General features: G+C 41.6%; 1 protein-coding gene across 2 annotated transcripts in view; it reads left to right on the plus strand.

The window, feature by feature from the left end:
* Window positions 1–25,638, plus strand: part of ULK4 (unc-51 like kinase 4) — a 777,293-nt gene that overhangs the window by 178,118 nt on the left and 573,537 nt on the right. For both annotated transcript variants that reach the window (XM_088463894.1, XM_088463889.1), the window contains exon 18: window positions 6,415–6,522. In XM_088463894.1, coding sequence (XP_088320020.1) covers window positions 6,415–6,522 — 108 coding nt within the window. The remainder of the gene's footprint in view (window positions 1–6,414; window positions 6,523–25,638) is intronic.

Here is a 25,638-nt window from a genome sequence, read left to right on the forward strand (position 1 = left end):
TTGAGCCGCACGTTTCTATGTTTCTATAAAATTGAATACCAATGGGTTGCATACAGTGTCGGACTGGGGCATGAAGGGCCCACCGGGAGATTGCGTGATAAGGGCACTTACTTAAGGAATGTGGTCATCCACCAGAGGGGGTGTGGCAAGCCATCACAGATGTTTGGCTGACAATTAGGCAAATCTTGGTGTAGTTTGGTAACCAAGCACCATGTTGATCAATGGTTCTGCTCCTCCAGATAACTGACTGCGTAATAGAGTAACAATGTATAATTCAGAGGTGAGGGTGGGCCCTCAAGCAGTGGGGCCCACCGGGGATTTTCCCTGTACCCCTGTGGGCCAGTCCAACCCTGGTTGCCTATCGTTATCAGAGATAAACATAAAAAACTTTTGATAAAACACATAAATAAATGAAATGAAAATATTTATCATTGGTCAGTATGTGACTGTTACTTTTGTTGTAAGAAAAAAAGTTAATTTTATTCAAGTCAATTATAGTGTTTGTGTGGGAACCGTATGTACAGTATATCAAAATTTCCATTATTGGGTTGTAAGTTTTATTCTTTTAAGATTTGTATTTTGAAATACTGATTTGTTTGATTTCACATTTGATTGCTCTCTATAGGCAGTTTAGCTATCAAACTCTTTACTAGGTATAAGTGCTAGATATAAATTTAGATAAAATGCTAATCCCTTCCTATTATTGGATATGTGCCTGGCCTGGCATTCACAGAGTGAATGCTGTATCTTGGCTACATCTTATCATGTTTGCATAATGAATGATGAATATTGTTTTGTTTTTTAATTTTCCTTTACTTTAGTCTTATGTAGATATTGCAGAATGTATGTAAAAATGTATTTAATTCATAAAGAGGAGCTACTCTACCTATCTGCTCAGTTTTTAACTTTTACTGCAGCTCTTCTTTCAGTGAGATGTGTTTCCTGCATGAAAGAATAGATCTTGGTCTTCATGTCATAATCTGGACACAACACAAGGGCTAAAGTTTGCAAGAAGTAAATAATCACACACTGAATGCTAGCTGAAATCTGCTACAGAAACATCTATTATATACTGTAATCTCTTACTGAGTCTTGTACAGGTGCAGTGAGAGCTAGAGGGACACCCTGCCCCTCCCTCTCCTCACAAAGGGCCCCATACACCTGAGCAGCGATTCCCCGTTCTGCCAAACACTGACCCGATCAAGACCAAAACTGCCGATCCACAGACATCGATTATCGGCAATCCGATGATAGAACAGGGAAATTGTTAAAAATCCCCAACAGGCCAATTACAACCATTTTCGGGTCAAGGTCTGGGAATTAGGATTTTTTAACATGTTGAATATTCCTGATCCCCTGGTCCCAACATCGGCAGTACGGGGATTTGCTGCAAGCCGTCATAGATGTATGGGGTCCTTATCTCTCACTAGCAGAGCTGTTTGGATGCACCTGACTGTTCCCTGAGACATGTTAGTACCTGGAGCCCGTCAAAACACCCACCTGCGATGGAGTAATTAGAGATCAGAGATTTGGAGTGGAAGGGGGACAGAGATGGGAAGATGGGGAAGCCACATCTGGAGCCATCAACTCAGCAGCATATACTGTAGCTCTGTTGAATACTGATATTTTTACTAAACTAATAGCGAACAAACTAAACCAAATTTTCCTCAACCTTATACATTTGGATTTTGTAATTTTAATCCTTTGTATTTTCATCCCCCTTCACTTATTTCAACGTAACAAACATAAATATGGCCATTTATGTGGTAAAGCGTAGCTCTTCCTCCTGGAAGATCACATCATACAAATATAGTGACCACCATAACGAATGTGCTAGATCAGTAGATATAGGTTACTTTCATATTTATGAAGGCATTTTATACACTATCTTACATTAACTTAGTTCAGAAACAGAAATTTCTTAGATTTGACTCCAAGGTAAGTATCATGGGTAAAGATTTCTGATTAGGGGCAGTAACATATGAGGGCTTTATTCACTAGCGCAAGTTCAGAAGAAAGCCTGATAAAGGCTAAGCTACCTTAGTGATCAATACAGTGGGAATTAAGCAGCAGGAAAAGCTAGTAGGATACCTTATAGGAAAAGGTATTTAGCAGGAAAGAGAGGTTATATTGCCCCTTTTATAGATCACTTATATGACCTCCTTTTGAGTTCTTTGTAGAGTTCTGGAGCTCAAAAAATCTCCAAAACATTAATAAAAATGCACTACGTAAAGAAATCAACTGAAAACACTTCAAGGCCTGAACATCTACAACTTAGAAGAGAGAAGGGACAGAGGGGGTCATTCAGAGTCGGTCGCAAGCGCTGAGCTCTCGCAACCGACTCGACGTTGCCCCACTGGGCATGCGCATGACGGAGCCGGCTCCGTCGTGCGCATGCGTGAGACCCGGCCAGCGACGAACGCTCCGTCGCTAGGGGTCTCGCACCAAAGGGGGCGAGCTGTCGATGGTGAGTGACAGCTCGCCCCGTTTGGGAGGAAGGCAGGGGGCGTGCCTGCCCAAACGGAGGCGTTCCCACCGGAACTCCCCACTGACATCATTGCTGATGTCAGTGGGGAGCTTCCTGCTCGGTCAGAGCAGGAAGCTCCCTGGGGCTTACGAGTGCCCATACCCAACCTTAGGGTCTGGTCGTAAGCCCCAATGGTCGCGATAGTCTTGACCCATGTCGGTCGCTAGAGCTGTGGGTGTTAACCCACAGCTTAGCGAACGACAAGGAGGCGATCGTTCAGGATGCAAGCGGCCGCCCTTGCAACTAACGACCGCCTCTGAATGAGGTCCTGAGGGCACATGACATAACCAATGAAATTCATAATTAAAAAGGTTCAAGAATGCAGTTTGTGGTGTTGTTTGCATTATTGCACTAGTGGAGTTTGTCCACTTTTAGGGCTCTGCTGGATATTGGAGGTGTGATCGGATTGTTAAGATAACCTAACATACAAATGTATCCTCATACACCTTCAGTAGCCTTAATATGCCATGCTGCGTGAGATGCCTGCCGTGAGTGAGCAGCCAGGTCCCGTATCTTTTCGCCTGAAAATTACCTTCTACTCGTAATGAGACTAACATGCACTAGGAGACTTCATTTATTTGATATGTGCCACTTGTATATCCGTTAGCGACTAAGGGCCTGATTCAGACCCGGTCGCAAGCGCTGAGCGCTCGCAACCGGGTCGATGGTGGCCCAGAGCACATGCACATGATGGAGCCGGCTCCGCCGTGCGCATGCGCGAGACCCGGATAGCGACGGGCAATCCGTCGCTCCGGGTCTCGCACCAAAGGAGGCGTGCTGTCGATGTTGAGTGACAGCACGCCCCCTTTGGTGGGCGTGCCGGGGGGGTGGCTGCCCAGACGGAGGCGTTCCCATGAGAACGCCTACCGTCTGGGGGCGGCCCCACTGACATCACAAGGGGTCTCGTCGCAAGCCCGATGGTCGCGATGGTCTTGACCATCGCGACCATCATCCTGGCTGCTCGCATTAGATGTGGGTGGCAACCCACAGCAATGCGAGTGGCCAGGAGGCCGCTCCATAAAATAAAAAAAAGACGCCCTGATTCAGAGCGAGCGCTCTGTCAGAGCGTCCGGCTCTGAATCAGGGCCTAAGTCTGTAAATGAAGCACAACAGAACTTGGCGTGTAAAAAAAAAAAAAGGCAGCTGGATTGTAACACTTCATATACATGTTCAGTCTCAGTTACACACAGTCACATAGCATTGCGACTAAGACACATTTTCGAGTGAGAAGAATGCAAAAAAATGACACTCGGCGCAACCAGAGTAACAGACGACCTGGTGCGCCGAGAGGGACTACTTGGCATGTCTGCAGCAATAATGTATGAAGAAACATCGGTATCAAACTATTTTAAGTTACCTCAGTGGTGGAACTACAGAGTGGTGGGCCCAGGTGCAAGATTATGCATTGGGCCCCCCTATGCAGTGCCCCACGTAGTAGTACCCCTATGTAGTGACCCCAGTAGTAGTCCCCCTATGTACAGTGCCCCCAGTAGTAGTCGTCACTATTATTATTATTATTATCCTTTATTTATATGGCATCACAAGTGTTCCGCAGCGCCTTACAAAGTACATAAACAACTAATTTGACAAGTGACTTACAGTACAATACAATATAGGACAAGGACATGGATAATATACATTGCTACATAAGTGACCATGGTGGGGGGTAATAAGTAGATGAAAAAAAAGTAAGGAGAAGCACAAAAGGGGAGAGGGTCCTGCTTGTAAGAGCTTACATTCTAAAGGGGAGGGGCAGACAAACAGATGTGACACATATGGGGTAAACAGGGAGGAAGGAGCATGTTGTGCAGTGTCTCCAGTATTCCCCCCTATGTGCAGTGCACCCAGAAGTAGTCCCCACTATGTGCAGTGCCCCCAGTAGTAGTTCCTCCTAGGAGCAGTGCCCCCAGTAGTAGTTCCCCTTAGGAGCAGTGCTCCCAGAAGTAGTCCCCATTATGTGCCGTGCCCTCAGTAGTAGTCCCAACTATGTGCAGTGCCCTCAGTAGTAGTCCCCACTATGTGCACTGCCCTCAGTAGTAGCCCCGCTATGTGCACTGTCCCCAGTAGTAGTCCCCGCTATGTGCAGTGCCCCCAGTAGTAGTCCCCCCTATGTGCAGGTCCCTCAGTAGTAGTCTCCCCTATGTGCAGTGCCCCCCAGTAGTAGTCCCCCCTATGTGCAGGTCCCTCAGTAGTAGTCTCCCCTATGTGCAGTGCCCCCAGTAGTAGTCCCCCCCTATGTGCAGGTCCCCCAGTAGTAGTTCGCCTATAGAACAAACACAAAAATCCAACTAACCTGAATCCCCGCTTCTGCGCCTGCCACTATCTGCTCCTCCATCCTCCCGACCCGCTGTCGCTCTGCACTGACATCGCTCTGCACTGACGTCTCTCCCATCACCCCACTGCGGGAGCCAGAAGGCGGAGCTCATGAGTGAGCACCAGCCCGGCTCCCTCCATGTGTGCAGCAGAAATGAGAGTCTGTCTGACTCTCATTGGCTGCCAAAACAACCACACCGCCGCCAGGTAGTACGAGTGTGCTACCCGGGGCTGGTGGCGATGTTTGTTGTGTAGTGCAGATCGCACCCACTGCGGTCCGCACTACACTGTGGGGCCCGGGGGACACTGGCGGTGGGTGCAGCAGCGCTGTTGGCTGCAGGGACTATGGGCCCCAGTGCAAGCCACCAGCTGCACCGCCGCTAGTTCCACCACTGAGTTACCTATATATTCATCTAAAAAATCGTAAGTTATTGATTTGATTCAGAAGTGTACGCTATCACACAAGCGCTGTATATTTGTACACAGTGGCTGTGTGATAATGCTAATGCCGCAAGAGGTGTCTTGTGTAAATATATACCTACTGTCAGCTTCTGTGATCCGCTGTTGCAGGGGAATGTATTACTACACAGATATGGGAAGGAAATGTTTACTTTAATCTTTTTGTCAGGAATTTTTGTATTAAAATTCTTGAAACGTTAAAACTGCATACCTATCCCCAGTGGGTTTATTATATGGATATGTGAACGGATGGGAGTGCCGTCTTGGAGATCTATATATATATATATGTATATATATATATATATGAGTCCAAGCCGGCCCGGCACTCGAAATATCAGTGTATGCTCCGGTGCCCTTCCAATAGCAATAGATAGATTGAGGTGTAACGGACGGCACTCAGTGAGACTTCACAACTCAAAAAAGACAATAGCGCAGCTATGTACTTGTCAACGTTTTGAGTGTGGATACACTTTTAAAAGTGTATCCCCACTGAAACGTTGATAAGTACATAGCTACGCTATTGTCTTTTTTGAGTTGCAAAGTCTCACTGAGTGCCGTCCGTTACACCTCAATATCTATCTATCTCTCTCTCTCTCTCTCTCTCTCTCTCTCTCTCTCTCTCTCTCTCTCTCTCTCTCTCTCTCTCTCTCTCTCTCTCTCTCTCTCTCTCTCTCTCTCTCTCTCTCTCTCTCTCTCTCTCTCTCTATATATATATATACACACTAAAAGAAATACTGGTGGCACGCAGACATCTTTTAAATGCAAAAATAATCAATCTTTACTCCAATGTTTAAGAAGGACTCCATACTGGATATATATTTCTCTCCCTCCCTGTGTGTAGTTATATGTGTGTTTGTGGATAGATAGATAGATAGATAGATAGAGACATAGTTATAGATCCATGGAATATTGTCGCAGAGCATATATATTTTGTTTGTAAGACTTCTAAAGGATATTAAGAAGCACTCATTCACCTCAAATGAAAAATACCCCTCCCCCCTTCCTCAAAGAAACCAACATCAAAACAAAATACAAAATAACAGAGAAAATGGACCTATGGACCTGATGCCTCCAAGTTCTTGTATCATTTATGCAAACATTTACTATCTCTGCAGGCAATCACCTTGCTGACCGAGCTGATCAGAGACAATTTCCGGAATAGCAAGTTGAAGCAGTGCCTCTTACCGTCCCTTGGAGAGCTTATTTATACTGTAGCCATTCAAGTAAGTTGAAAATATTTTCTGTATGTATGCCATGTCTGTAATAATGTAATTATCCATTCTCAGTGTATCTTGTTACATTAAATATTTGTAGAAAGTGTGGGTTTTTAAATGTCTGTGTTAATAACATAGTAGTTGTTATTTCTGATACAGGGACCTTCGTGTTTGAGTACACATGCCTACATCTGAAGCATTACCTTACAGGGCAGACCTTGGCAACAAGTGGTTGTGCCAGGCCGAATGATGTGAATTCAAATTAAGAGACAGGATTTAATCTACATAAATTCATTCTTTCCATTCTTGAGGAAGTTGTTATGCTACATGTTTCTTATGGAATAGTAAAAAGGCAATAGTAAACTTAACATACTAGGGTATAAATATACCATCATTACTATCATTTTCTGGAATGTGCCAGAATCTGATTGGTTGCTATTGATGGGATTGAAATGCCAGCGGCTGTTTAGCTGCCGGTTCAAATCCTGACAGCGGCTGCCCGACAGGATGAAGATCCTGACAGAGGCTCGTAAGTAGCCTAACCATATTCTCCTCCCCTAGTGCCTAACCATAACCTCCCGGGGGTGCCTAACCCTAACCCCCCCTTACCGCTCCCTAAACCTAACGCTCCCTGGGGGTGCCTAACCCTAACCTCTCCCTGGGGGTGCCTAATACTAACCCCCCCCCACGAAACCTAACACTAACTTCGATAACAGCCCTAAACCAACCCCCCCCCCCCCCCCGCGCGGCTAAGAGAACGTGCGGCTCGTACTTACTTCGTTCGGGCATGCGTCCTCCTGGATTGCGGCATCAGGATTATGATAGGCATAGGTATTTCGACACCTATCATGAATCCTTGGCCGGCATTCAGCAGTCGGTATTGTGACCGGCGGTGACATAACCACATCCCCAAAATAGGATAGACATTGTAGTAACATAGGACACTGCAGTGTTTTAATATTTATTATGTAATCATGTTTTTTAGATGACTGTGTTTTGCTATACCACACTAATAGAAGTGAGTGAGTCATTGCTGGTTGTCATTTTCAGTCATACTGCATTTGCCCCTCTTTTAGTTACATTGTATAACGTCAAACTGCCCATAACCAGTAGCTGCCCCATTATTACGAAAACATCAATAATTCATATTAAAATTATCTTAATATGCAGTCACATAAATGCATGCATGTCACAAAAGGATGTATCAAATAAAAATATCAAAATTAAAAGAGATTAAAAGTATATGGAACTGTAGACCAACAATAGTGTGGTTGTGGGTGTCAATACTAATAAGCAAGTGTGTTCCCAATTTATTAAAGCACACATAGGAACCACCCTAAACCAACATTTCACCACCTTATTTTTAAAGTTTGCAAAGTACCTATTCATCTGGGGCGACGCATGCACAGTGTTATTTTTGTTTTGTATTTGGTTTGTGGGAATTGTTGCTCCATTCCCTTTAGTTTGACAGCTGCATCGTCAAACCTGAGAAAGTCCCTTCTCTGACAATACCCATTCGCTGTCACTATGCACACTGGACTTGTAGAGCTCATAATGTGAGGTTAGACTTGTGCATGTAAATAAAAGTAGACTCACTCTATAAAGCCAAGTACACACCAGATTGACGTGTATCCCAGCCGACCCGATGCCCGATGGAAGGATATAGTAGACGGCCGTATACACTGCACAATCCGGGTAAATGACAGCGCAATATACCCTTCCATCCCGCATTCACCTGCATGCCGCTGTCAGCGATGTCGGCCCATATGACTTGCATTACATCAGATGGGACAATGTCACTGACGACGCACGTGAACGCGCAATTGAGGGAATATACAGAGCGATATAGACAATTTATCGCCTGATGTGTACCCAACCTTATCTTCACTGAATAATTCCTGTGCCAGCTCTCATCACTTTGAGGCTTCCATAGTGCTGAGCTTTACAGCTCATTCCCTGTTCTAGTTTTTGCATTTATTGTGGGGAAAGCAGAGGCTATGGGCAATCCCAGAGAAGAGCAATGCTCTGTTCCTCATGCATGGTTTTTCCTGCAGAACATTCCTATGGTGGCCACTACTTTAGCAATTTTTCCACACCAGGATACAGTTCTAGCAGTGAAGTGGGCATTCGTCTTTCCCTTAATCACAACATGAGGTAACCTTTTGGTAACCTCAACTCTATTTGATCCTTAGTTCTTTGTAAGAATATTCTTGTGCCTATCACAAGGATGTTTAAATTGCTCTACTAGCCGCTACCACCTCTGATGGGAAGCTCTTCTACTCATCCACTACTCTTTTTGTGCATTTCCTTTGCACCAAAGGCTCGATTCAGACCCGCTCGCTAGATGCGTATGCAAATTCAACTAACGAACAGTTAGCATGCATACACGTGCGCACAATGCAATAATCGACAGTCTGTATGCGAACGCTTCCAAGCGAGCGGGTCTGAATCGGGCCCCTACTTCCCTCCAGTTTCAGTGCATGCCCTTGTGTTCTAATACTTCTTTTCCTTTGAAGAATGTTTCCCTCCTGCACCTTGTTAAAACCCTACCAGTGAGCTATACAGTGGTATTATTACTTCTTTCTTTCTGCTGCTGATTCTTCTACCTATGCAACCAAGAATCAGACTTGCCTTTCTCATTGCTGTGTTATGTTATATACCTGCCTTCAAGCCATCTGAAATTGTGACTCCTAAATCCCTTTCGTCCTTTGTAGTTTACATTATAATGCCCTTAATACTATATTTAGCCGTTGGGTTTTTGAGACCCAAGTGCATGATTTTGCATTAAACTGTAGTTGCCACATTCTTGCCTTTTCTCTTAGTCTATCTAGGTCCTCAATCATTTGTTTAACCCCTCCTGTTGTGTCTACCCTATTGTATACCTTTTGTGTCCTCTGCAAAAAGGCATACTTTACCTTCAATACCAACAAGGATATTAAAAAGCACTGGTCCAAGTACAGATCCCTGGGGTACTTCACTGATGACCTTTCCCTCTCTGTTTCCTATCATGCAACTAAAGGCCCTCATACATCAGCAATCGATTGTGGCAATTCTGCAATTTGCAATCGATTGTGTATAAAAATCTGTCATGTATGGGCTTCACAGATCACAGATTGCAACCAAAAAGTGATTGGAATTGTTAAATCAGATTGTCCAACATGTTGGATTTCACAGATCGATTGGGGCTGCAGATTGCTAGTGTATGGAGATGATCAACAGATTTGCAGACCGTTACTAGTAAAATGATGGGCCTTTTAAGATTGGCAGATCTGTGTTTGCTGCAATCGATCTGAAAATCACTGAAAAAGATCTGTAATGTATCGACGCAGATTGCTAGATTGGGAAATCCAAAAATCGGGCAATAAACCTTCAAATTGCTTAATTGTGGCTTTCAGATTGCTGACGTATGTGGGCCCCTAGTTCTTATCAATTCAACCATCTTAGAATTGGGTCAAAAGTTTTACTAAAGTCTAGATGAGCTACATCTACCCCCCCCCCCCCCCCCCCACAACCACCCCACACACACACACACTTGATCAATTACTTTGGTCACTGAGTCAAAAAAGTCAATAAGATTTATTTCTCCCCAGTAAGTCCATGCTGTTTGGGATTCTGTAAATTGTTGGATTTGAGATATTCCACAATTCCTTTTAATAGTATTTCCATTATTTTCCTTTACTTCAGATGTAAGGCTCACTGGTCGGTAGTTACTTGCCTCTTCATTGCTTCCACTTTTGTGCAGTAGAACTACATTCACTCTTTTGCGGTCCTCTGGAATTACTCCTGTAACTAGTGACTGGTGAAATAATTCTGTTAATGGTGTTACCAGCACCCCTTTAAGCTCTTTTAGTATCCTTGGATGCATGCCATCTGGCCACATTGATTTCTCCACTTTCAGTTTTGATACTTCTGTCAGGACCTTCTCCTCTGTAAATGTCCTTATATATTCCTCATTATTATGTCCTTGCAACTTAACTGTTGCCCCTTCCCCTCTCCTTCTGTAGTGAATACTGAGCAAAAATAATTAGATGATCTGCTATGGCCTTGTCTCCCTCGACCAGACTCACTCTCTGCCTAAGCCTTATTATTCATCAGTTTGATTTTCTCCTTTCACTTATATACTTAAAAAAAAAAGAAAAAACATTGCCGTCTTTACCCACTGACTGGGCCATGTTCTCCTCAGCTTGTGCCTTTGCACATCTAATTACCTCCTTAGCCTCCTTCTGTCTGAAGAGATATACCTCTTTGTCTTCATTATTTTGCGTCTGCTTATATTTCCATAATGCCATCTTTTTTGCTTTCACATTAGTTGATACTTCTTTTGTAAACCACACTGGCTTCCTTTTCCATGTGTTTCCTAACCCTTTTGTTACAAAGGTCTGTTGCCTTTAGTATTACACTTTTTAAATTTTCCCACCTCTGCTGCACTCCTCCCAAATTCCTCCAATCTGCCAATGAATTGCTTACACATCTTCCCATCTCTGCAAAGTCAGCCTTCCTAAAATCTAACTTGTTTGTTGTTGTGTGGCATGAGTCGGTCTCTGTATACTATCGGTCTCTGTATACTAAACCATACTACTTGATGGTTACTGGATCCTAGGTTCTCACCCACATTTACGTCTGATATTCTGCCACCATTTGTGAGGATTAAGTTTAATATTGCATCTTTACGAGTGGGCTCCTTCATCAATTGCTTGAGGGAGGCTCCCTGCACCCACAGGGTTTACATTTTTTCTTTAATATTGTGTTTTAAATTAATATTTATACTTTCTTTCACATACATTGCTCCTTTACACCCAAATTTTTCCCATTCTGACATTTCTATATAAAGTATATCCCAGTATAGCTATGTCCCAGTCATGATTGTCATTACACCAGGACTCTGTCATAGCCACAATATTCAGATCATCCCTTGTCGCTAATGCTATTAGTTCTAGAATTTTATCGCCTAAGCTCCTTGCATTTGCACACATAGCTGTAAGAGTTATGTTAGTGCATCTCTTATTCATAGCCATTTTCAGACAGTACATAAGAAAATGCCAATTTCTAAGCTGAAACTATCTGGTTTCAGATGATGTTCAACTGTTTGATTAACTGTTGTGAAAAGTACACTTGGTGATTTCAACAACTCGTGTATTTCAACAGCCAGCTGCCCCCTAGAATGACTGTTAAGAAATAGCAAGTGTGATTAGGACAAGCTACAGCCGAACCCAAATGGTCAGCTGATCAAAGGAGATAAATGCATTGTTAAGTAAACACAAGGCCATGCATGCTCCATAAACTATTCTTCATCTCCAAAGACAGTTAAAACCAAGACAAGTAATTAAATCACATACCTTTAAATACACAGAGGAGTATGCATGAGGGTGAATGCAGATTGGGAGTTGCAGTTGTAATTTGCAGGAAGTTTTATCTCTTATACATGATTTGTTAATCACGATCATATTTTGATCGGGAATCGGGAAATCCAACATGTTGGATTTCACCGATCCTCCAACCCGGCATCGCAGGAATGCAGCATCGTGCAAATCCGTCACTGGTGTATGGAGGCCATTAGTTTAGCAAGTGGGTTTCATGGTCCAACAAATCTCGGGAAGTATTACCGCTTGTTATTCTGGCACTTGTAGAGCTGCAGGTGGCAGACACACTGAGCAAACAGTAAATAAACACTTACACTACAGCTCATTAATTTTAATACACCACCCAAATTGTAATTTTTTCCAGAAAGTAATGAACAAAAGAAGCTAATTTGTGATGAATATATAATTATTTTGGCAAATAAACATGATTTGTACTCATCAGTGTCGTAGCTAGGGTATTTGGAGCCCAGGGCAAGTTGAAGAATGGCGCCCCCCCAACACACACACGCACAAACACATAGAAAAAGATATTTGTGCATTAAAATTATGGGCGTGGTCACTGAAAATGGGGCATGCCAACATGACACGCCACCCATTTCGCGTCACTCTGGGAACATTCCTTTCCATTCCATTTGCACCTTACCTATACGGTACACACAATCTCCCCCTGCCTAATCTCTCAGCTACACCATCACCTCCCCCTGCTTCATCTCTCAGCCACACCATTGCCTCCCCCCTGCATAGTCTTTCAGCCACACCATCATTGCCCCCCTGCGTCGTCTCTCTCAGCCACACCATCATTGCCCCCCTGCGTCTTCCCTCAGCCACACCATTGCCTCCCCCCTGCGTCATCTCTCAGCACACCATCACAGATACACACACACACTGACCCAGATACACACACACTGATACAGATGCACACACACACACAGTGACATACACACACACACACACAGTCACTTACACACCAAACGCGCGGCAGTCCACCCCCTCCCCCTTCCTTCCCGCGGCAGTCCGCCCCACCCCTCAACAGAAAAAACTAATACTCACGTGGCTGCTCCGGAGCAGAGAGAGCACTGGGGAAGAAAGAGTCAGTCACTCTGTCACCCGGTAGCTCTGATGGGAATGACAGTGACTGCGTGGGAGGGGCTGCACGCTTCTGCTGCAGTTCCCCCTGCAGTCAGCATAAGCAGGCACAGTTGCCTGCTCATTATTAGAGTGACAAGTCATCTTCCGGGGGCAACGGGGCAGAGGTAGGTACAATGCCCTGGCCGGCAGCACACCCTCTGCTGGGCCTGCCACGGCGGCCAGGGCACATGCTCCGCACGACCCCCCCCCCCCCAAAAAAAAATAAAAATAAAAAATTCTCTCATCAAATCTGATTGGTTGGTTCTTTATCTCCATTCACTTTCTCTCTCTCCAAGGCTTAGTACATAGACACCTAAGACACCATTCTTGCCATTGTTAAGTGGGGGATGGCCACAATGATGTAATTCAAGGTGTATCACGTCATCATGTCCCCAGACCACCTTCTTCACTTGGGAAGAGGGTTGCATACGAGAAGCTGGCCTACTTTTTCTAGGAGAATAGGCAAGTGTCAGAATACCAGATTTATAATAATATCCTTTTCCGACACCTAGAATGTTTACGAAGGCGTAGGTTTATAGCCAGATGGTATACCCTTGTACCCATTAAGTTTCGTAGTTTACTTATGCAAAATATTTGATACACATAATAATAGGTTTATTTAAAGATATTAGCACCATACATCAGAATGACATTTAAAATTATACAATACATATGTATTATAGTTTCCATACATAAACAGTCCTTTCTAGCACAATCTATTTTGGAAGTTCTCCCAGTGACTGATTGTCCATTCTTGACAATTGGCGGAGACCGCAGTCTTAACACCAGTCTACTCTCCAATCACTAGATAGTAAATGGCATCTTGCTGCTTTGGAAGCTGTATTTTAAATGAAGATATTGGTTCTTTAATGTGTTTACCTTTCCTCAGATTAGAGTTTATTAAGGATTGGGACTTTTCCAAGATGACACTTTACTCCACGTTATCTTGGCAGAACTCCTGTGGTGACAGTGCCATGCTGTCTGCTTGGGCTAATACTAGTCACAGGAGATGCAGGAAGACAATTATTTTGTCTGATTCACAATAGATTTGATTTGACTGGCTAGTCATTAACCGATATTGTCACTTTCAAGTAGAGAAGCATCACAAGAAATGCAATTCTTATAGAGATGGATGAGCACCTATATACACGAATTCCCCCCTTTCCCATGGTGCTAATGGCTCTTATTTTGCAGCTGTTTTGCACATAAGCTGGTTACATTTACTATTTATTATTTTAGAGGTTTTTTGCTAGCCCAGAAGTAGTATTTTTTTCTTATCCAAAAACAAATTAAATATCTAGCTCCCTTTTTTTACCTATAGATGGCTGGTTACTTGCGTAGACTCCTGCCCTTTGGATTCCTGCTGTGCCTTGCAGACATGAGCTTGAACTAGGTGTTTGAAAGTAATCTTTATACAGAACCATGCAAATGTTTTCCAGTAAAACAATGTTTACAGTTTATTATAATTTCCTTATACATGGTGGAAATATTCTGCATATGTACTTATTCCCCTACACACAGGATAACACAAGTGATCAAAATGCTCATAGAATACGTTTCAAAAGCTTCCCCACTTCACTGCTTACTGTAGGCTTTTGAATGTAATGGACATGTTTTCCATATGGGAAGATTTATATAAAGATTAAACAAACATATATTGTGATACTTCATCTGTTATGCCTATATCTCTAATGTGCCTCCTTTCCTTTAGGTGAGTCTGTGCCTGCTTGTAGGTAGCTGTTTGTATATTTATCTATCATTAGTTTATTGTGAGGAACGAACCATTCCAGCAGACCTTGGCTGACAGAGCATGCTTGCCAGTGTAGCCGGCAGGGTATGTTAGCATTTATGTTTCTATACGCATCAGTATACACAGTTAATGGCTGCCATGGTTATGTGGAACATGTATTCACATTCAATGCTATTCAGCACAGAGCTGGCTTTTCCAGGCATGGGATGGCACTTGTTTTCCAAGGGAATTCAGCTGCATACTAACCAGCTAAACAACCAACAGATCCTAAAAATCTGAATCAGATGCAATAATAATTGAAACTAATATAGCAGATGTTTATCCTAATAGCAGCTCCCAAAAAGTATTCTGGGGATACAAGATAATGAACAATATTGAAAGACCATAAAGGCACATAGGGAGCGCTTAAAACACTTATTTAATATAATTATTTAGACATTTATATTCTAAATATCACATAGAATTTTATAAAAGACATACATATATTTAAAGGCTAAAAAATTAATACATAGTCAGGTGTTCCAATAGCAGGATATTAATCCACTTAGTAAGCGCCGTAGGAAAAAATCCACAGCATAATAATTGACTGAAAGAATTCCAATAGTAATAGTCACTTGAAAGCAACAATGTGTCTGAAAAACTGGCATAAATCTCAACCTCCCCGTTCTTAGATCAGCTCAGCACCTGCACAGATATCAATCCCCGGTCACAGCCACAGTGTAGCAGCGGTGGGAGAAATCCTCAGTGCATTACACTCCCTGTTTGTGGAGTCCGGCAACCACCTGGAGTGATGATGGAACAGCGTCTAGCCGAAGTAGCAGCGGTGGGTACAGTCTTCCGTGTATTACGCTCCCCGTTTGGTGGAGTAAGGCAGCCACCTGAAGTAGTAATAGAACAGCGTCTAGCTGGAGCAACACTTTAATAGCCGGAATGAAGGGGAGGGAGAAAGACACTCGCGCTGGAGTCAGATATCCATATTATGATCCATAGCGTCTTGGTCAATAACCAGAGCAACAAAGTGGTATTAGAATTTCTGCTGAGAGTTTAACATGTTTCTCCGTTCTCACAGTCTAACGGTTTCATCAGAAGGTAAAACGTAAACCAGGTAAGGTATTTAAATGATCAGCAGCCAATCATTATCATTTGCCTATTAATGTCATTAAATACACAGGTGTATTTCCGGATAAACATCCAATTATCTATGAATAGACATAAAAAACAATTATCTATATACATATCCTATCACAATATACTAAATACTAATCGAAATATAAAACATTTCATAAGATAATCCTAGATATACATGATTAATCATACAATCCTAAAGGCATCATTGAGAAAATAAACTTGGATTTATGTGTTAAGTAGATAAGACCAAGAAAGGTTCCAATTACAATCAATACAGCTCAAATAGCCTAGTGGGCTAATGGAACAGCACACTAGCCAGACAGACCCTGGTTTGATTCCAACGATTCTGCTGAATCCTTCAGCAGAGTCATTTTATTTTATTTATTTTTTAAATGTGTTTATTGAAGTCATCAAATAAATCATGATACACAAATATATCACATAGGTATGTCACCGTCATAACATAAAGAATACAAATCATTTGTGGTTTTGAGAAAATGACCGCCACAATTTTCTCATTTTACCATTCCGTAGAAAAATAATCAAAAAAGTATTGTAGTGACTTTAAAGGTAATATAAAGTAAGATAGGAAACGGGTAGTAGGGGGTAGGGGAGAAGAAAGAAAGAAGGGATAAGATGAGAAGGGGGATATGAGCCATGCACTCCCAAGTAAATTGATTTTAATATTAACATTTTAGTAATAACATAAATATAAACATAAAAAAGTACACAGCTCAATAGTGAGTATATATCAAATAATTAGATATTATCAAAAACATAAATTTTTTTACTAGGCATTCAGTATCATCAACAAAGCTAAAATAGCCAATGTGCTGTTAATAGATGATACTAGGCACAGAGGTCCTGATTCAGAGGTGCTCGCTATTTGCGAGCGCTCGCTCTGAATCAGGGCGGATTTTTTTATAAAAAAATCTGCCTCCAGGCCGCTTGCATTGCTGTGGGTGATTATCGCGACCATCGGGCTTGCGACGAGACCCTTGTGGTAGGGTCTTGTCCACCGCAAGCTCCAGTGAACTTCTTGCTCTAATAGATGTCAGTAGGGCCACCCACAAATGGCAGGCGTTCATTCTGGAAAGCCTCCATTTGTGCAGCCACCCCCCCGACCCACCTACAAAACGGGGCGAGTTGTCGATCAACTTCGACAGCTGTCCCGTTTTGCTGCGAGACTCGAGCAAGTGAAGTTCTCCAACGCTTCGGGGCTCACGCACGGTGCGCACTGCCAGACCATCGACCCGCTTGCGCTCGCGAGCGGTTCTGAATCAGGCCCAGAGTCCCTAGAAATAACAAAACCTTCAAAAAAAATGAAGGGGAAAAGAGAAAGGGGGGAAAATGGGGGAGACTACAAAAAATATTAAAATAGTAATATTAGTAATAATAATCTTATTATTTATTTAGAGACCAAAGATAACACTAGAATACAATTATAACTAGATGTTGTTAATTTTGATACAATAGTTTAGGCCATTTGGAAAAAGAGTACCCAGAGAAAAAATCCAGAAAGCTTCACGCTTACAAAGCAAATTAAAACGGTCTCCACCTCTAGGTGTCTTCTTAATGTGTTTGATGCCTTGAAGCCTGAGTCCATTAATATTACCCCCATGCATTAATTTTATATGTTGGGAGAGACTGTGTATTTAATCCCTTTAATATATTTCTCCTATGTACAAGAAGCCGTGTATGTAACATGTGTCTTCCTCCCAACATACTGAACACCACAGTCACAGGGGATAACATACACAACAAAAGTACTACGGCAATTAATCCTACTATTAATGTCAAATGAGGAACCTAGTGAACCTGACTTAAACTGAGTACTTTTGTCTAACATAAACCCACAGGTAATGCAACCAATCTTTCCACATTTAAAGTAGCCCTTTTTAATTGAAACCCAATCCAACCAGGACCTTGTATTGGAACCTAGTATTTATTTTTATCTAAAATGACTAGGGTCTAGATATGTCTACAAATTCATAGCTTTTTGAAAATAATCCTTGGTTCATCTTCAAGAACAGTAGATAGCACATTATCTGTTTTAAGGATCGTATTGTTCTTCTTTATGACATCCTTTAATTCATTTGAAAAAGAATTGAACTTGGAAATAAATTTCGAGTCATATTCAGCTAAAGAGCCCCTTTTAGCACTCTTGGTAGATCTACATAATAGAGAATCTCTATCTCTGTTGCTGGCTGCATCAAATGCCGATTTCAAAATGTTATCAGGATACCCTTGCACACTAAGTGACTCAGTTAGCTCTAATGCTTGTACCTTAAACTGTTCAGATTCAGTACAGTTACGCCTTACTCTAAAATATTGACTTTTTGGTATGTTTCTTAGCCACAGGCGATAATGGCTTTTATGATAATTTAAGAAACTCTTACAATCAACATCTTTCTGGTAAATAAAGGTGACTATAATGTTGTCTTTAATAGAGAGGGCGATATCCAGGAACGTGATATGTGATTTGTGAATAGTGCCAGTGAATTTTAAACCAAATTCATTAGTGTTAATAAAATCCGAAAAAGAAAAAACTGATTGGGCATCTCCATCCGAAATAAAAAACATATCATCAATGTACTGACAATATAGCACCAGGCTCTTTCCAAAAGTGCCATTCCAGATCTTCAAGACCGCCCATATACAGGTTGACGAAACTCAGAGCGAACCTGGTGCCCATGGCGGTACCCATCACCTGTAAAAAAAATTACAATCAAAAGCAAAGTACTTGTGAGATAATATAAATTCAACTGAATCCACAATAAGCTGACATACTAACTAGGCTGGTATTGACTTGCATTGTGATAGAGATACCCATACCTACTTGTTGTCCTGTTACAGGTATACAACCGATTTTCTGGCGCCCTTGGTTCCAGAACTGTGCCGGATTATCAATTTTGCAGCGCTATCATTGATCACATTTAATAATTCAGTAATACAGTATACCTCTGACCCACTAAATATGCACCTCCAGTATTTCTAAAGCATTATAGATTTATATAAACGTATATTAAACATCTAATAAATGTGAATTAAAGATTAAATTACATAAATGGTAAAGTTTATTACAGTGTGGTATAAATGCAACAGGTACTTGTATATTAATTAAACAAACCCAGTAGCCTACGTAATACAGTACAAGTAACTCTACTTGCACAGGTACTTCCGCTCCCAATGTGACATTTTACAGTTTTCTGGTGCTATACAATTAATCAGAAAGGTCTGTAAAAGGAGGACTGTCAGGATTACTGGCTGGTTCACTGTTGACAGTTGCATCATAGGCTTGAGGTATTGCAGGTGGGACATACGGGGTAGTTGAAGTTGAAGGAATTGGAGATGCTAGACTACTGCTCTGAGACACATTATTCATGGTTATCTTTTTAAACATATAATCGAGGCGAAGTTGTTTCATATGATTTGACATTTCCCTGTACAATTTTTCATACATCAAGTGAAAACTAATTTGTTTTTATTCTGTCACAAAGTTACGTTGTTCTAGTCCTTAGGTTATTTGAGTTGAATTAATCAATCAATAGTGATTTTTTTTCAGTTACATTTTCATCTTCACTGTCACAATCATTAATTATACTGATTTTTTTTCAGGATTCAAAACCAAATGTATAATTTCAGAGTCAGTACAGTGATGCACAACAGGCGTTTCTTCGTCAACCTCCAGCCACTCAACCAGATTTTCTTTGTTAAGCCTGCTTGATAGATTATTGGCAACACTTTCTGTAATGTTTTTTGCACATTCAAGTAACTCATGAACAAATTCTTTCTCTTTTGCTACACAACATTTTGTGAAGTCATTACCATGATCTTCATCAGGTGGATTTTTCAAACATGATGAATTTACATTCTCCCATCTAGCATGTGCTAGATTCCTTGATCTTGGGGTTTGATAAGGGATGTACAATCTGGTGGCAATTATGCTCTATAGACATTATTCTTACACAACAGTTTAGCTATGGGGAAAGCTGAACAGTTGTTCAGAATGAAAATAATTTTTGCAGTCTTCTTTCTGGTAGACCTACGGATGTGCAGTGTGCTCTGACTTCTGGCACAAAATACTTTTTAAACCACTCTATCATTAACTCGGCTGTAATCTTTCCATTATTGTTTGCACGATAAGCTACTGGATAAACTTTAACACCTTTCAAGACCCTAGGGCATTTATTTTTTTGTAATCATTAGTGGATTACATCGGTGCATCCGGCTGCACTGGAACACCCTAGGACAGTAACTCCGATTGCTTAATTCCTGTGGGTGCTTCTTCATACTCCATTGATAAGGTTCTCCTAGGGCTACATAGCCAATATAAAGCAGTTTAATCTGCATTATACAGTATAGTTGCTGGGGGATGAGATTTTTTTCCGGCTACTAGCTTAGCGACCTCATCCACATAATCAGCAGCTCCTTCATGGTTTGAAGATCATTTTGCGACACACACTTTTTTTCCATGACTTTTAATCCTTTGCTGCCATCCTTCACTGTAATCACACTCATAGTCCAGTTTCAGTTCTTTATGGTACAACTTACCTTGTTCCATTAACATGCTGCCCAACAAGTCTACACCATCACTCCAATGTTGTCAAAACCATTCCACCAACACACGATCAAGCTCTGTACTTTTACCAGCTTTCAGAGTTTTTCTAATGGTCATTTGCTTCTTAGAATCACTGTCTGTATAGAACTGCAATATTTTCTCCCTTTGCTTTTTTAAATCGTACACAGTTGATGAACCATTACCATACAGATAACACAGATTCTACACTGAAACACCGTGGTCAAGTTTTCTCAACATTTCTACCTTTTCCTGCATCAATATAGACTTGTGTTTATGCTTTACACCAATACTGGCACTTTCACTGTTGTTGGAAGCCATAACTAGGGATAAAGGAAACCGCTTTGCCGCTGGCGACCCAGTGAACTAGATCATGGGAAATGTCCCAATGCATTAGTGATAATTAATTAGTACAAGTTATATGCACTGTTATGCACACTCAGTTTTATTTATTTTAAATAGGGAATTGTTCTGCCCAGCATACACTAACGGGATGTCCGACCGGGACCTCAACCCCAAAGTATGTCTTCTGGGATCCATTGTTACCACTCTGTGACGTTCTCGTCCAGATTATGTCATGTAGCCCAGATCCAACCAGTGGAAGGCCCAGAACAGGCTTCCTGCGTCAAAGTTCTGCACAATGCACTTGCCGTAAGGTCCGACTGGGACACCAATTGCCACCCCTCTGTGTAGTTTTCATCCAAATCCATCCAGTGAAAGGCCCAGAACAGGCTCTCCGGGTCAAAGAAAGTTCTGGCCAGCATTCTCAGGTCAAAGTTCAGCCCAACGTACACAAAAGGGAGGTCCGATTGGTACCTCAACCCCCTGATATGTCTTCTGGAATCCAATTTTACCACTCTGTGAAGTTTTTGTCCAAATCCATCCAGTAGAAGGCTCAGAATAGGCTCCCTGGGACAAAGTTTTGCCCAGCGTACACCAATGGAAGGTCCGACCGGGACCCTAACCCCTGGTCAGGATCCATCTGGACCACCTTGCGTTGGTTTCATCCAAATCCGGTGCAGGGGTGTCCAAATGCATAACCAGACAAACAAACAGACCAATGAATTTTATATATAAGATTTATAGCTCTGTCGCATTTTCGCGTTTTTGTTGTGTGGTCTAATAGCTTATTTTTTTCTATACTAAATAACTAAGTAAGATTTGGCAGCTTTACCTTGAGAGCTGTGGAAGATATTTGCCAACAAGCAAACAAACTTCTTCTTCTTCTTCTTTCTCTCTCTCTCTCTCTCTCTCTCTCTCTCTCTCGTAGAATTGCATGTCTATTGCCTCACTGGAGAATGGAGTGACCCGTTGAGTGTGACGTTGACAAACAACTTTGCAAGCAGTATAAATAACAAACACTGAATTGAGTCTCTTAGATACACAAGTTATCTACAAATGCCATTATTTAGTATGATTAACTAAATTAATATATACATTTAATTCTTGCATAACATGCAATTAACAGAATTGGAATGTCACCCTGTGAGATCATTAGAAAAGTCTGTATTCAAGGTAAAGAACTAACAAGGTTTTTAAAGCTCAGTGAATACAGGGATGTATGGTTTTGTTCACCATATATACTTTTGATTTCAGGAGCTTGTACAATATGGGCTATGGAATGTGGCACTTGGCCATTTTTATGGATCTGGGCACCTGAAAGCCTGCATATTAATTGCCACATTAGTTCAAATTATAATTATAATCACTGGTCATCAGCTCATATTTGTGGCTCTCCAGATGTTAATTATTTACAACTTGCAGCATACTCAAATGAGTATTCTGGTGCTTGTAGTTTCACAATACCTGGAGAACTACAGGTGTCTAGGCTTGCTCTAGTGTAATTAAAAGTAGTAAATATGAACTGTCAGCAAATTGTATACAGGTGTGTGTTCTATTTCACTAGATGTTCTAAAGCTGAAGGAACATATAGGGGGAGATGTATCAAGCCCTGGAGAAAGATAAAGTGGAGAAGTTGACCAAAGCAACCAATCAGCTTCTAAATGTCATTTTTTTTTCTCATTTTACCCACTTTTTCTCTCGCCAAAGTTTGATACATCTCCCCCGTGGTGAGTGTTTTGCATGTCTCACTCTGCCCACATTTGCTGTAACTGACAACGGAAGCCGTGTTTTATTGCTTTTGTGATATAACTGTATTTTTAGAGCACAGAACATGAGAATACCTTCTGTTTTTAAAAGTCTTTTTCACTATTCCTGTAATGTGAGAGTTAATCTTTCATGTTCGTACTTCATCAATGGAATAAAACTGTACCAGATCTTCCTGGATGGGGATCATATATATCAATAAATCGCATGCTTTTCAAAGGTAACATCAGAACTTACATTGTACTGTGGAGTGTCTGGTTTCCTCACATCTCTTTAGATCATACTCATCCAGTCCCACATGTAAGGAGGAGTGGGGGCTATGGGGGGTATCGGCATGGGATAAAAGAGACAGGGCTGCTGGCTGCCCCCATGAATCCAGCAGAAGCTTAGATCACTATGTGGGTGTTTACAGCTAGTTCTATGGGACACAATTTAAAACATCTCGTCACTATCCTATAAAGTAACTTGTTTTTAGAGTTAGAGGTTGAATAACGTTTATCATACTGTATAAGTTCAAATGTAAATCATTTTGTAATGATTCTTTAAAAGTTTGATAGAGTTGAGCTATTGAGCCAAGTTGTGTACTATTTTGTACAAAGTTTGACTTTGAGTGGGATCGATTTAAGAATTGAGTAGCACAAACTGCTGCTTCAGTGAAATATTTTGCTCAATATAAGGTAACCCTAGACTGGCAACACACATTTCACATTTAACAGAAAGGCATTAACTTCTGTCAGTGTTTGGCAAGCATTGCTACAGAGATAATGATCCTGTCATTTGTATCTGTGAAATCATTGGCTGCATCTCTGCGATTCACAGCATGAGATTTTTCTCAGCACTTCAACACTCACTTCGGCATTTTTTAGACACATTTTCCTTATTTTCTCATTTTGAAATTGTTGCTCTTTATTGTACATTTTTATGTTTACGCTCCAAAAGAGAGATATAGTTAATCCATATAGGTGTCGGATACAGTAGATCTACCAGGTTTTGTCCTTATAATGCTATATTCATTAGCTCTCTTCTCTTTCATCACAGCCTATGTTGCTGCCTTGTGGATTGCTTCATTAAATAGTGATTTCTGAGCCAATTTAAGCACTTTTCGGGCTGGTCACACTTCAGCATCGATATCTGTAATTATTTATGCAATACCCACGCTTTTTGTTTTTCTGCAGAAGACTTCGAATTCCCTGAAAATGCATTAGTGTGATGATCTCGCCCTGAAACGGCAAAACCAATCTGCCCAAAATAATGTTTTCTTTCTTTTTATTGAATTTGCAAAAAAAGTGATCTAAAAGCAAAATTTGTTTTTCTAACCACAACTGAGAAATAATTTATGGTTCTTGCTTCTGCATTAATTCACAAACAGTAAAATGCTGGAATCTATACTGTACTTTTATAATGAAACATGCACTTCAGAATATAAATAAGTTTTTCTTGTTCTCTTTTTTAATGATGTTTTTTAATGGGATGTTGTTACCATCCCGTTCCCAACAAGTTTAAATTAAACTCATAAAATCTGTAGGAATAATATTGTTGCTCACAGGATCGGATTAAAATTTGTGGGGACCCAGGCCAACTAATTTGTGGGGGCCCCTACCTATAAAATTACATTATGACACACAGTGTCCCCATTATGCACATTATGCCACAGTGCCTAGTATAAACATTATACAAAACACTGTCACACAGTCCCCACAGTATCTGTCACACAGTCCCCACAGTATGCCACACAATGTATTGATATTATGTCACACAATGCCCCCAGTATTAATATAATACCTCACAGTGCCATCACTATGCCACACAATGCCCCCAGTATTAATATTATGTGAAACAGTGCCCCCACTATGCCTCACAATGCCCCAAGTATTATGCCCCACAGTTCCCCTCCAGAATAAATACTGACCAACAGTATTAAATATTAGGCCCCACAATGCCCCCAGTATTAATATTATGCCCCACACTGCCTTTTCTAGTATTATTATGCCCAATATTAAATATTATGCCCCACAGTGTTTCATCCAGAATTAATATTTTGCCCCCAGTGCCCCAATATTAAATATTATGCCCACAGTGCCCCCTCCAGAATTATTATTATGCTCTGCAGTGCCCCAATATTAAATGTTATGCCTGACAGTGCCCTCTTCAGAATAATATACCCAGTAATATTATGCCCCACAATACCCCCAGTATTAATATTATGTCCCACAGTGCCCTTTCCAGAAATAATGTCATGCCCCCCAGTAATAAATATTATGACCCATCCAGAATTAATATTCTGCTCCCCAGTAATAAATACACACAATACCTCCACTATGTCACATAATACCCCCAGTATTATCCCCCCCAAGTACCTCCAGTATTAATATTATGCCCCACAGTGCTTTCTCTGATATTAATAATATGCTTCCCAGTATATGCCCCACAGTGGCCCCTGCTCTATTACTATTATGCCCTCAGTACACCACACCAACAGAGCCCCCAAGTACTTACCTTTTGTGGCGGGCTCTTCTGATGACAGGCGGGCGTCCAGGACGGGCTGCCGCTACTTATGAATGCACAGTGCATACAGAGTAGTTCCGGGTACCATAAGCTTAAGGGACTTGGGAGCCACTCGGTATGCATTTGCCTTCAGCAGCAGCTGCAATATCACAGTGCCAGCCTTGTGAGTGACCGTCTGAGATCGGCAGCTGCTCTTAGCCATCGGTGGCTCAGACCAATTTTGTGTTGGGGCCCCTTGTGTGTGGGGGCCCCGGGACGACCGCCCCTGTCGCCCTGCCGTTAATCCGGCCCTGGTTGCTCACCAGACAATAACCTTAGTCACATCAGTTGATAAAGGGAGGATGCTCCTCTTTCAAGCAAGGGTACCCCTTAGTTTATTGACACCTGGATGGTACAATTATTATTTGATTTTATTATTATTTAAGAAGTGTACCCCTTTATCAACCAAGGGTATCCACAGGTATTAGCGACAGAAACTATAAGGAGAGACTTTTAGGCAAGTCCCTGCCCCCCTGCCTATTTGAACCCATGTAGTTCTTAAAAATAGTTGTCCCGATTGTTAAACTTTG

The sequence above is a fragment of the Taudactylus pleione genome, unplaced genomic scaffold (genome assembly GCF_031769625.1).
Source record: "Taudactylus pleione unplaced genomic scaffold, aTauple2 ptg000053l, whole genome shotgun sequence".
NCBI lineage: Eukaryota > Metazoa > Chordata > Amphibia > Anura > Myobatrachidae > Taudactylus > Taudactylus pleione.